This window comes from Cyphomyrmex costatus, unplaced genomic scaffold (genome assembly GCF_001594065.2).
Source record: "Cyphomyrmex costatus isolate MS0001 unplaced genomic scaffold, Ccosl1.0 scaffold337, whole genome shotgun sequence".
Classification (NCBI taxonomy): domain Eukaryota; kingdom Metazoa; phylum Arthropoda; class Insecta; order Hymenoptera; family Formicidae; genus Cyphomyrmex; species Cyphomyrmex costatus.
The window spans coordinates 184,612-198,645 of record NW_017277525.1 but is presented as its reverse complement, the minus strand read 5'-3'; the positions used below and the strand labels follow the sequence as shown (position 1 = coordinate 198,645).

Below are 14,034 nucleotides of genomic sequence, written 5' to 3'. Positions count from 1 at the left end.
CGTAATACTCGTGGTCGATATAACACTTGCACTTACTTTGGACACTATATGTATTTATATACCTATATATATGTATGAAACAGTAGTGGATGAGACGCAATGCAGAGTTTCTCTCGCTTTTGCGGAAACCAAGTTCCAAGTTCCGATCTTGCCAGCAGCTTACAGCATCAGTCCGAATTCTGAAAAGTCAACTTGCGGCTGGAATTGAGTGCTAAGTGATTTCTACTGTTTCCGATGTGGCAATAATATCATTGCTTCTTAGTGTGGCATTCTGATCTTGTGTCTTTCATGTTTGTGTGACTGTCGTATAATAGTATAGGCAGCCGGAGAGTCGTGGAAAGACGTCCTTTCACGCTTCTCCCTGTCACAGCTTACGGATCAGCTGTCAGAATTCTCACAGTATATTATAATGCTTCAGGGAATACGAATCTGTCATGCGAGAAAGAGATCACGTTAGGTATTGACAAATAATGACAATTTAAAGAGGCTTAATGCATCTATCTTCTATAGATTGTAGGTATATCTTAGAGGAAAAGTAAAAGCATTGAATGACGATATTTAATAAGAGTGCAAATTCTCTCTTCCATTTTCGTCTTTTTATAAAATACTATCAATTTTATTTTTGTGTAAAATATAAATTCTTTATTCGACGCTTCTTGACATTCATGTGCGCGTGAAAGCGATTAATTCTATAAACCTCATGTACCTAAGTATATTATGACACTGATCGATATTCATGCAGGTTGTGCATGTCTACGTACAAACAATCGCCGCATGCTAATTATTCCTATGTCGTGACACGGATACACTTGCAAGTCTGTTGTTAATTGTATGCACGTTTTTCCTCGTTTGCAAAAAAGCCTATTGCTCTTTCTTCTGTAACTATCGTAAAGTACGTTATAAATAGATTGCGACTTGGGGATGCTCGAGTCAATGCCAGCGAACGTGACTGAGCAATGATGTGACACTCTCCGAGTGTTTTAGAGCGGTCTGACGTCCCACTTCAGCAGCCAAGAGTCGTAGTTGCTTTTAACATTGTACATGCTATTGTCAGCATGTATTATACATACGTTAACATACATATATGATGTGAGGGAGAATTAGTTCTGCTGTCATTTAAAATATTCTCTAGGTTTCTCGGACAGTTCCGTCACACGAGAAAGTGGCTGTGTCTGCATTTTTGTGCCTCTGACATTCTACTTTTCACTCTACGATGTGACAGTATTAATAATGGCAGCAATGATTGATTCCTTTTAATTTAGCTTGGTGATTCGTTTCGATTTTTCTCTCTTCAATTATTTATAATTTATTTCATATCTTTTTATAATGCGAGAATTGTTATATATTTAGAACGTTTTATTATTAATAGAAAATATACATAATGAAACTGTGTTCATCCACGCACATGATATTTGTTAAAAGATTTATACATAAGTATGAAAGCGAAATGAATAGCATCGATATTAGACACTAAGAAATTGCAAATGTCGTAGCGTATTTTTAACGAAGGTAATAAGACAAATAAATTCATGTATCTGCATTGATAGTTTTTAGGCGACAGATCTTGGATGTCTTTCCAGTTGTAAAAACTTATGTGTTATAGATATGGTATAACGGAAGGGAGTGACTAAAAGGCAGAAAAGTGGGATTAGTGAAAGATTTAAAAAATGATTGCTATAGTTAAGAGATGGATGGAATATCGGAATGAAGGAAGAGACCGAAAGAACGCGTTGTTTTTGCTAATTTACTAAAGACCCTTCTAACTTGTGGCTCGTGGAGCTATTAATTCGCTGCGCGCGAAACGCGATATGTTCTTTCTTTGGCACACAACTTCCTTCTCTTTGTGTCTCGCTTTTTCGAAAGACTGATTAATTGCGTCACTATCCTTATAAATTGCTTTGTTTGCATTAGTCTTGCCGTACCGAACGAATGCTCGCTAATGGATCGTTTCAGCCAGAATAATCATTGCAAAGCACTAGCGCACCGACAGAGACGAATCGTGAGGGTAGCGATGGTGATATTATCTTGGATAAATGATTGTATTCGCATTAACGTGATACTACATAATGATTCACATTTCTCTCCCCATTAGCACGATTTTGCGCTCTGTCATATTATTATATTTATAAAAGATATTACAATCATTTTTAATACTATGTTTCACATTGAAATTAGTTTCGTCACATTCGAATATATATTATATACGTACAACATGTTTCTCTCTTTTTTTTATAGGATACAATCCTAATTCTACTTAAGAAAGAAGTACAGCCTATAACGGTCAAAGCGCTTATTATAATTATGCGTGATTTTTATATACTACATATGTAGTCCCCTCATAATTGCGCGCTGATAACTTTCAGACATAACGCATAAATACTACAGTAGTAATATCACCAATTTTTACTTGATTAATTACAATTAAATATGAAGATGATAAATTAAAATTCCGTAAATAGTTAGATCTTTAATTTATTCTTTATATTACGAAAAATATCATACAGTTTTTGACGTTTTCGTCCCGGCTTCCATTACTGGACTCATCAGTAAGGCATTGTAATGGAAGCCTACCTTACACGCCTGTGTTAGATGTTAAGTCGAGATACTATATGAAGAGAGATATACGTGTATCAAAGCACTTACGATTATGTCTGAAAGTTATCAGCGCGCAATTATGGGAGGACTACATATGTAGTATATAAAAATCACGCATAATTATAATAAGCACTTTGATCCAGCTTTGGCCGTTATAGGCTGTACTTCTTTCTTTGTTTGTTTGACAATATACGGGGGTCGTACAAAATCATTTAATATTTACTAATTCTACTTGTTTTACACGAATAAAAATATATAATGCAAACGGATAATATGTAATTTTTGGAAGACTTAAGCGTTATTTTTTCTTTAAGAGGATTGCGAAATGTCTCGCTTTTTTTATGAGCGCTGAGAATCTCATAGCATTTGCACCACAGTCGAATTTCAACTTCTTGCCCATACAGTCGGCTCTACACCCTGAATCGCTTTATTTTCTACAACAATGGGCGCACAATAAACCGGTATATTACACAGCTCGGTACACATACCTCTGTGAAATAAAAAAAGAGAATCACTCCCTGCGCATTACGGCGAGTTACGGGATACAATGGGGTCCCCAAAGCATAAAACTGGTCGAGAATGTTCGGGCTTTTGTACCGGTGGTATAACTCAAGTGTCATGCCATTATTTAACCATAGATACGACGGGTCTTTGCATTCTCCTGTGTGTCTGCTCGCCGAGAAGACCCGTTGTGCCCAACTAACGTAAAAGTTAATTGAAAAACAGGAAATTAAATTTTCGCAATTCCCAGTTGTGCGAGTCACGGCTTCTCGGATAATAGGAGCTATGTTGGCTGGCCTTTGCAACGACTCCTCTATAAATTATCGGCTTGCTTAATCATTCGCCGTCTGATCTGCCGGATACGTTTGGAGAAAATTTATGTCTTGTCGTCTCTCTATATTGTATTGATGCAGATCACGTACGAATTGTTCGGAGAATAGTTGCGATGTCGTATCGTTAAAAATTTATTTAATTGCTTATTTTTAACTGTACGACACTGACTTGTCGTGGAAAGTGACATTTGCCGCGTGAATTATGTGCTTCTCCGTAGAATTTTTCTCTCCGAAAAGTCAAACTTTAATTTAATTCTTTGAGTTTGGCATTCGACACGGCTGGTAGCACGAAAGCGAAGACGTTAGATCGATGCGCGGGCCGACAACTTCATTTTGGAAATAAGAAAACTTTTCTCTTGGGAGAGCGCGCGTCCCTCATCCTGCAAGCAATGTCAGATGGTGAATTTCATTATCGACAAGGCCCGATATCTCTACATTAAAATCGTTCGAGACGAGACACATCTGACGAAGCTTGCAATGTTGATACGACTCGACGCTGTCGAATATTGTCGAAATTTTTCGTTACTTTATCTTTCTCTATGTATTGTGTTATTTTTCCCAACTTCCTTGTTTGTCATATACGACGTCTACATGACATTCTCTTTTTTTTCTTACAGGTTGTTCCTGTGTTGTATACAGCAGCTCGGACAGACCTCAAGGTGGCATTTTTACGTCTCCTGATTTTCCAAAACGATATCCACCGAATATCGATTGCCTTCTGTACACATTCATTGGTCATCCAAATGAAATTGTTGTTCTGACGTTTCATCAATTTCACATTCGTCGTATCTGGCCTGAGTAAGTAATTTGCGGAGTAAATATTCAGAACCTGCTATTTTTTTTGCATATCAACTAATAATAAAATTATTATGATAGAAAGATTCGAATACAGTACGTAATATTAATTTTTATTTATTAGACATAAATTGAATAGAAAAGTATTACATTAGTATATTTTAAAATTTGCATATAGGCTTCTATTGAGTTAACATGAAGTAAATATCAGATTTTTAATGTTGGCTCCTGTTCTTTAATTATATGATCTTATTGTTAGTAATATAATATATACAACGTGATAGTGTAAATTTTGTATACGTACTCATAATTTTCATCATTTACATTCTCGCGTATAATATCATGTATCCATTTCGTAAATTATAATTAGACAGGCTGTTTCGCTATGCTCAGCACCGGCAGACAGCATTATGTTAACAGATAAATTATCCATGCACAGCGATTTGTCATGCACCTAATTCAGGCCTTCCGTTGTCCGGTAGACTCTATTCGCGGTTGTCTACCGCCAATGGAATGCAGCCATGTTCCGTATGTTAAATTATAGCGAATATAACGTGAATATAAACATATACATATGTACATACATTAAGGAAATATAGAGAAAGTGTGCCAGAATTTCTAGCATTGCATATTATGTCTAATAAACTGAACGATGTTGATTTCTACTTGCTAATGATCAGAGTTAAGAACGTGTTCAGCAAACGTAATTTGTGATGACGAAGCGTTTTATCAATCTTTAATCAAGATTATTGCGAACATTCGCTTACTCTTATTCAGCCAATAATATTATAATATATAATTCAATCCGTTGTTGATTTTTACTTGTGTAAATTACGTAGATTCTGATATTTTCTTCGGAAGATTGTACTCGAGGGAATTCCGAGTGAAATATCTTTGCGCATGGTCGTTTACTAAAATTCAGTGCTCGAGAGTGCAGAGATCTTTGAGACATAGTAATAAGATTTTAAGAGCGTTTGGGGTCGTGCTATAACTGGCGGAAAGTAAAGTTATAGACAAGAGTTCTTTTTCCAACGCTCATCCGCTTCATTAATTTTGTATTAAGCGTGATTAAATTCTTAATGTATTGGCCACCGATTAATCCTTCTTCAAGAGTTGGCCCTCTTTATGCGAATTTATATGGATAAAGATTTTTTTTTTAACAAAGCAAGTTAAATCAGTATCGAACGTTATTTATTTGAAATTTTTGTCGAGAACACAGTCGATTTATTAATTAAGAGTAACACTGTTGGCAAAAGACGGGGAAATTAAAATCGGCTTCGTCAGTATTTTACGTTCCAATAGCTTTACGAAAACACTTAGAAATTTGTAACGTAATGACCATTTCGTGAAATTGAATTTGAGATGCGATTCGTCCCAAGGTGAGAGGGCGGAGCGAGAAACGAGTACAGTGACTTATGGCGCAAGTCCCGGTAGTGCTTGAGCAAGGCAGAGGGTAGTAGCCAATTTGTAGCGCGTTACGTACTTCTGTTACCTAGGGGAAAGTGCAATAGTGGTGCACGTGTAAATCGTGCATTACTAGAGTGGCTTGACAAAACTTGCAAACTGTTTCGTTACCTGTAAGAGGAAGTTAACGCAAATAGAATTTAATGTAAATTCTTTTCAACTCCGTGCCGACGAACTCTGCGTTAATTCTAACCACGTACATTCAGAAACTATTGTGTAATAATGACCGAGAGTATTTGCAGAAACTGTAATTGCAATACGAAGGAAAATATAGGAAATTAGATGGCGGGTTGACGGGGGTTTTCCAAAAACGACTAAATGCGCTTTAAATCTAGCTTTACTTTAATAATCTATGTACATTCGTCGGGGATTTCTCGTGCTTCTACGTTCTCGTGGAATTTACGTTGCGCCTGAATGCAGTGTTTTAGGATCCAAAACGAGCACCAGTCCGTTGCTGCAAGACGTTTACTTCACCTGTACCACAATTTATTATAGGTAGGAATTTAACGCAGAATCCTTGGCAAAAACGAAGGGGTTCGGACATAAAATATATATTTCAATGTTAATTATATATATATTAAACATTGTTATTTAAGTTCTTGTGATATTGAATATTTTCAAAATCTCTTCAAGTTATATGAGACATATTACACATTTTACTATTTTATATTAAAAATTAATAACATTGCCGGTGCAGAATTTTATGTGCATATTTTCTTTTAAATAAGAGTACTTATTATATTTTGATTAAAAAATTTTTTGTATAGTCGCGATGCGAGCTAAGGCTCCTTTCTCCGTGAGCTCCGTTGCTTATATTCGCCGCGCGTCAAGTCCCACGGCAGCACAGTGATGGTATAGGTACCCTCTTCTACTTCCGTTGCACATCACACAGAGGGCTGTGGCGTGCCTGATTGCACGACGGTCGCGCGGCGTGTTCCCTTGACACCCGCCCGCAGTATCTGCCAGCTCGATTGCAACCGTAACGTGGGATGCGCCGGGACAACAGCGTTTCCCAGCCCGCGACACCGTTGCACCACGATGTACATTTCGCTGCGCCAACCCCCTTTATATCGATACCCATGTTGCGCGTCGTTCACGGCGTCTGGAGAACCGGAATTCGACGCGCGATTCCTCGATGGTTAATGAGATTCGAACGCACGCGTTCATGCACTAAATTTCGATATTTCTGTTTGAGGAATTCGTTCAAAATGCGTCGCACGTTAAGGTTTGCCGATTGGATACAGAGGATACTAACTTAACATGCGCCGTGGTGAAGTTATGCGGAAACGGGAAGAATAGCGGACGGGTCGCGAGTTTTAGGGAGGAGGAAGTTGTGCAACGATGAGAAGGGGAGTCGCTGCTCTGAATACAACGGGACGTGTTTCTATGGTTAGGACAGATTTTATTTTCTCCACCGAATTCTCGGTTTCCCTTCCTGCAAATGGAATATGAATTTACTTTTTTGTGAGCTCCCGGTTGTGTGCACTTTCCTTCCACTAAATCCGTTATCCATTTCGGGCAAATGTAATATCATTGAGGTGTCGATTCGGTCCGACAAGTGTCATCATCGTGACTCAAAGATATTTTTAATCTCGCATTACGGACTCCCTGCTGCATTTACGATCGATCCATCTATATAAGAGTGTCTCGATCGCATTGGCTGTCAACCGATCGTTGTAACGCGCGTTGGCAATAATCGCTACAGATGCCCGCGGCGTTTACGTATGCAAATGCTCATAGCGGAATTTCTGCTGTCGCGCATTATGCATCGAACTGCGTCGGGGTCACGTCGACCAGCGGAACTTCCGACAGACAAGACGGACCGTTGGAAATGCATGGCAAACAATCCGGTAATGCGCAACGCTACGCGAAACGTAGACGCCTACGCGCCGCTCGTACAAATCACTCGAGCGATTATTTCGGCAGTTACATCTCATCGTCAGTTACAGACCGTCTGAAATTTCTGCGGTCGGTTTTCGAACGTTCGCCTACGGCTATACTGTCGAAGTATCCCTCAGGAACTTTATCTCTAGAGAATCGATTGTTGCTCACTAATTTAGACGCAACCCGTAGACGGAGCTCACCTAATGGCAATTTTCTCTGTACGTTGGTCGTATTTAAATTTGCAGAGTAGATTGCTTGACTTTAAATTTGTCCATCTATCATTTCGCCTTAATTCTTTTGCTCTGCCAGCATTTTATTCTCGACTATTGAAGAAGAAAAAAAAAAAAACATGAAACATGTATTTCTTTTCAAAATTTTTTTATTTGCACTCAATATTTTTCTTTAATTGGAAATACTTGATACTTGTATAGTTAATTGAAAAGAATTTTCCGAAGAGTCAGAATGGGAGCGTTGCCAAAGTCAATTCTCGTGGTTATTTTTATTAAATCTCATTGAAACTTGTTGGTGAACGTAATGAAGAAAAATCTTACTCTCCTTCGGTACTTTTTCAGTTTTACGGTTTGTATGACCGAGTAGATTATGCCGTGCAGATTAATATTTTCATAAAAACGGAAGTTAGTTCTTTGCACAGCGCGCGCGACTCTGCCGTTTATGCGGAACACGCACGCGCGTCCTCCGAGAACACTCGTTGAGCGAGATTCTATTTACAAATCCTTCGCCGTCCGCGGTCATAAATCGTTTCTACTTCTAAGGATCGTCCGGGATCGCGTGCCGCGTGTCCAATATTAAGTTGCCTATGTAGATGGCCCTATTAATATGGCGCACGAGGCGCATGGCGATCGTTTACAGAGTGCCGCCTAGTGCATGTCCTAAAGCTTAGAAAATCCCTCGGAGAAGAGAGGAAACTTCGGCTTTATATCCAGGGGCGCCGATAGTAAGCCGCTTTCCCTACGAGTTATATACGAGCAAGAGATACTGCTTCAAGTTTCCAAGCGAACTAAGGATCTTCTAATGGATACCCCCGGGTTCTAACTATTAAATGAGCACGATGCACGCGGTCGGGTTCCCCGATAGCTTCCGCGAACGGAATGAGTAAATTTTTTTTTATACATAAGACACTTTTTAAGATAATTACAACACATTAATTAGATTTGTCGTCAGTTTATTAAACGATTAATAGCAGGAGAGTGTTGTTATATATTAAAAAAATTAAAGTTATATTTTAAAATTAGTAAAATTAGTATTTTGCGTAGTAAAACAGAGTTAGATATTAAGATTATTATTCTTTAAAAATTTTTATTCTAAAATGTATTATTAATATGCGGTGTTCAGTCACATAATTATTATCGATTATAGCTTATTTTTTCACGTTTTCCACGAGACATACTTTGTACGATCTCCACAAATATGAAAATAATATATAAATCACGTTAATAGCACAACAAGTTATAATCATAATAATAATAGATTGGATATTTTATACTAACTGTGAATAAATGCATTTTAGTACATATAATGTATTGTTAAAATGTAACTTTAATTTTTAATATACTCAGTCTGTTTAGAGAACTGCCCGACGGTGCGATGCTTTTGTGTTACTGATTGTATTTTATTCTCACTGATAAGAACGATGAATGCATTTTAATTATCAAGTAACATTTGTAAATAAAATAAAGTTTCCAATGTTTTTTGGCGAAGCTAGAAGCTACCGAATTACGTGAATCTTTGTTCAGCGCAATTTCACGCAACTTGGTCGTCAGCGAGCTATCTTGGCACGGTATGCGGCAATGCGGACGCCTATAAGACGAACAGGATGGCGCCGTTGTTTCGTGTATACGGAAACGCGCGGCCACTCCGGAAGCAGAGGAAACCTCCAGTTTGTGGCGGAGGCAGCGGACAGTAGTGTGGAACATTGTAGCATTGGCTTTCGTAATGGCTCGTGCCGAATACCTAACGGCCGAGCCAGGAGGAATTACTTGTTGGTGGCCGTAACTACTGAGATTAATTATGTGCGAGATGAAATTCCTGGATTACGGGCTGTGACAATTGAGAACGGTTCGTCGTCTATCCACCTCGAGGCTCAACTATATAGAGAGGTTTAGTTTTGAGTCTTCTCGCTTCACGCGTTCTCTGTCTAGTGATCGTCTGACTTTGTTGCTCGAAGATTAAATTAGCCGGAAGTGCACACCGTACGAAACTGTGCAAATGGCAGGCAAAACGCTGAATTCGATGGAGTCGCGAACATGACAGGGTGAGGCTGTAAAACATGTCGACTGAATTCCGTATTCGAAGTTTCTTTTTAATTGTCATGAATATTTCAGCTTTCCACGGACGACGTGGAACAAGAGAGATAGGATTGGATTCGCCGGACGAAAACTTTGCTCTTTAGATTCGTAGCGGTTAGACATGACTGTCGAGATATCTTTGTTCTTCCTTTTTTAAAGCCCACCGTTATCCAGAATTACAGGTTTTTATGTCCTTAGGGGAAAAACGTTCAAGACGAGAAAAGATGTCTTAGTAATCACTATAGAACTCATTTTAATTGCATGATGTATTTTCTTTGTTTCCTCTTCTTAAATTACTTTTTTTTCCTTTCCTTAGATTATTCTTTCTATAACAACGCTTAATGTGAAACAAATTATAATCAAGAATGCATAATATATGAGACTATCCAATTTGTAGAGAATTTGTGCAAACAATATCATCGTTAATCTTTTATCATTATTTTTTTATAGTAATATTATCAGAATAGGTATTTGAATACTCATTAAAATGATAAGTATTACGTATATTAAATTCAAAGTCTTGTCGATAGTACCTTCAATTATCATAAATGCAACAACGTTGACTTCATGAAATATTCAATATGACGACAGCCGCGTCGAACGATCGCGGAAGTTATCAGGTAAACAAACTTTGCCTCGGAAATGAATGGTGCCATTAATGTTGGAAAAAAGAACATGAGGTTTCCTTTATTGAACCACGAAACATTCAATATTCATTGTTAACGGTAATACGAATATATAGAGATATACATACATACATAATCATGCTCTAATACACATGCTCGTGTGAAATTCGGTCACAGGTAGAAATATTTAGCATGTGTAAAAAAATTCTGCTACAAACGGTTATTTGTGAAATAAAGATCAGTTTATGACAAATGTTTGCATTCCGACTTTCTGTTTACAATTATTCGTAAAATAAAAACAATAGAATATTGAAAAGTTAAATGTTTCTCTATGGTATCAAGATAACGTATGAAATACTCATAGAAAGCGATATTAATCAAACCATATCGATATCTTTTTGTGTATATGACATTAATAATCATTTATGTATATTAAATTGTAAAATGTGATATATTTAATTTCTTTTTAAAATATTGATATAATGATCTCCAGACTTTGAAACGCTTTTCTCGCTAACATTTATTTTCTGTCTCTAATACTTTTAAAATATGCAACCGGGTCGCTTTAGTGAAATGTCGTATAAAGTGAAGTGCTTTCCGCGATGTCTCCAATGAAAGGCCACTTTACGCGATTAGTTTAATACCAATTTTTTTTCTAGAGCATTCAACATTGTCTATACAACGCCTAACTTTGTAATTTACGAGTTTAAAGATGTAATATATTTAAAAAATTTGTATCTTTCTTCTCTCTCTCTCTCTCTCTATCTTGCTGGGGATGGAGATAGCATTTAAAAAAATCTCTGCTGTGTTTTGACGTTGGCATATTGGTAATAGCTGAAGTAGATTTATTTGCATATTGTCGAAATTTTCTTGTTTTTCTGATTCTACGTCATTCATCACAAACTAAGCAGTTGCCCTTTCCAACAACACCACGAAATTTTTCGACAATGTCCTCGTCATCTCCTTGCGGCCATTATTTAAATTCGCATTTCATCGCGTACGTTCTGTTGACGTAACGTGTAGCATCTCACAGTGATGTTTACTTTCCATCAGGGGCCAAAGCGCAGGCATTCGTTATTCCGTTCGTGGGACAGTTTCCAATTTCCGAGGCTGGAGTCACGACCGCTTCACATGTCGCCTTCCTTGATTCGTCTCTCTACGTAACGTTGCATAGGTAGTATATGCGATGATTAACCATCCCGCCGTTTCGTGAGTGGCACGTGTAAAATGGAGAAGGGGGTGCGAAACGCGAATTAACGGAGCGTCGGTCTTTTGATTGCGCGAGTTCCATCGTAGTCATTTTTTTCTGCCGCATCGCTCTCGGAATGAATAATTCAGAAAGATCTCGCCCAAGAGTCTACGTACAACCTCCCGCGACCTCGTTCCCCCGACCTCCAACGCCGCGGTGCCACATTCCACATTCCGCAATCTCTTCGTATCTTCGCATCCCAACGTCTGCGTTTCATTCCTCGTCTGGTCGTTCGCTCGGCGACCCGCACAGCTCCTTCACAGGTCATTTCATCCCTTACGCGGATCCTTTGCATACTTAAATGCACGCGCGATACGCTATTCGAGCTATGACCTTTCGTTCGCTCTGGTATCCAATACGCGTTTTCCTCATGAATCACTCGACAGCTTCGGTCCTGTTAGACTCTGGTTCGCTTCGGCAAAACCAGATTCATCAAGGTTCGATGTTGGATGATATCGATGCAAAATTCGAAATTTATTTGTTGGATCAAACGTGACGTTAGCAATAATTGCATCCGATGGTATAAAACGGCAAAACAATTTTTTCAAAGGAATTAATTCCAAGTCATTATATTGTATAATATTTTATTTACAAATTAAATTATTATGTGAGTTCATTAGTACATAAAAACTTCAAAAAGAACGATAATAATAATTTATCTTACAACGGATTCACATCAGCATTGTTTCTCACAGATTTTGATTGACTTTGGATATGTTGTAGAGAATCAAGAAATATTGCCTATATCTCCTGGTTTTTTTAGGAACTTAAACAACCTTTTGAAAATAACAGATTTTTTCATCTTTAACGAATATCTAATATAAACATTTTCGAAAGGTTTTACTTATTACAAGACAGAAATACTCTACTTTGGATACGTTCAATTTAATTATTCGTCTATGTTCTTTAATATTCAACATCTCTTGAATAAGAAATACAAGCAATGTTATTTACGAACTTAAAATACAAAGTATATTGGATTGTTTTCCATGGAACACACTATTTGTGAGTCGTATAATCATTTTAAAATCTGCAAGATCTTTCTCTCTCTCTCTCTTTCTCTTTGTGAAACGGCTATTAAATGAGAAAGAATCCAGAGCATATTAGATAGTTTCTATCATGCTCGTCGGATATTGCGTTTCGTATTTGACAAAATTTTGAAGTACGTACAACGATTTTATATTTCGTGACGCCATCTCTGATAATGTGTAAATAATAATGTAAAAGTAGGTCGCTCGTAGAAGAAAGATGACTGCTTGCAGAAAGCCGTTGAGATTTAATGTTCTTTGTCATTATTTATATATTAAGATGCTTTCAAAGCGAAGAGTACTAATGTCATTTAAGGTAGGCACCATACAGTTTTTAGTATAAACATGACGTTATGTTAAAAAAGTCGATTAGTTCTTCTTTCGCGTCTCGCCTTATACACATTGCGCAGATCGATCCATTGTTAAGTGTGGCGCAACGATTAATCTGAAGGGCGTAATTATTTCTCTTCCCGTCATCCTCGATGCAACCATCAATATCTAAATGAATATCATTTAATAATTATAAGGAAGTAACTCCTTGTCGGATATTCAATGGTTTAATATATAATTTAGATGTCAGATCGCTTTTTGATAGGTAGGTATTTATAAGAAAAGGCGGCTGTACTACCACAAAAAGCGCGTCTTCTCATTGCATTACTTCGCTACATCGTCGCTGTAACATGACAGCATAAAAGGCTCATGACGAGGCAACAAGGCGGTGTGATTTAACTACGTCATGGCATTCGTGCGAAATTCTCTTGCGAAGCTTACTCTCTTGTATAGATGTTACACAAGGAAAAAGGAGATTCTTCCGTTTCACTTATGAATAAAGTCTTTCTATGTGTTTACAATACAGAATTTATGTGAGCCTACATGCTTAATATCTATATAAAAAGTAAAATATTAGTACAGTTTGCATGTGTATTATGTTTTTAAATTAAAAAATCATTAGTATCATTACATATTGTTACTAAAACTGGAATAAAGAACTTTTTTTTTAGATTTTCTTTACTTTTTTTAAAGCCTAATTTCTTTAAACTTTAATAACAAAAAACTTTCTGCATTCTGTTTTTCAAGTGTCTTAATCAAAGGATTATGTTTAATTTTTACAGAAATACCATATTATCCACATACTATTCTCTCATTGTTAGATGTAATATCCAAATGTTTTTCAGTATATATTTAGTGCAAAATTTAAAATTAATATTTTTTGCAACTGATATACATGATATTTATCTATTTTAGAAACGTACT

At 37.1% G+C, this 14,034-nt stretch overlaps 1 protein-coding gene across 1 annotated transcript in view; it reads left to right on the top strand.

The window, feature by feature from the left end:
* Nucleotides 1–14,034, top strand: part of Sol1 (CUB domain-containing protein Sol1) — a 202,224-nt gene that overhangs the window by 14,800 nt on the left and 173,390 nt on the right. Inside the window, exon 2 of the mRNA XM_018542596.1 lies at nt 4,046–4,226. Coding sequence (XP_018398098.1) covers nt 4,046–4,226 — 181 coding nt within the window. The remainder of the gene's footprint in view (nt 1–4,045; nt 4,227–14,034) is intronic.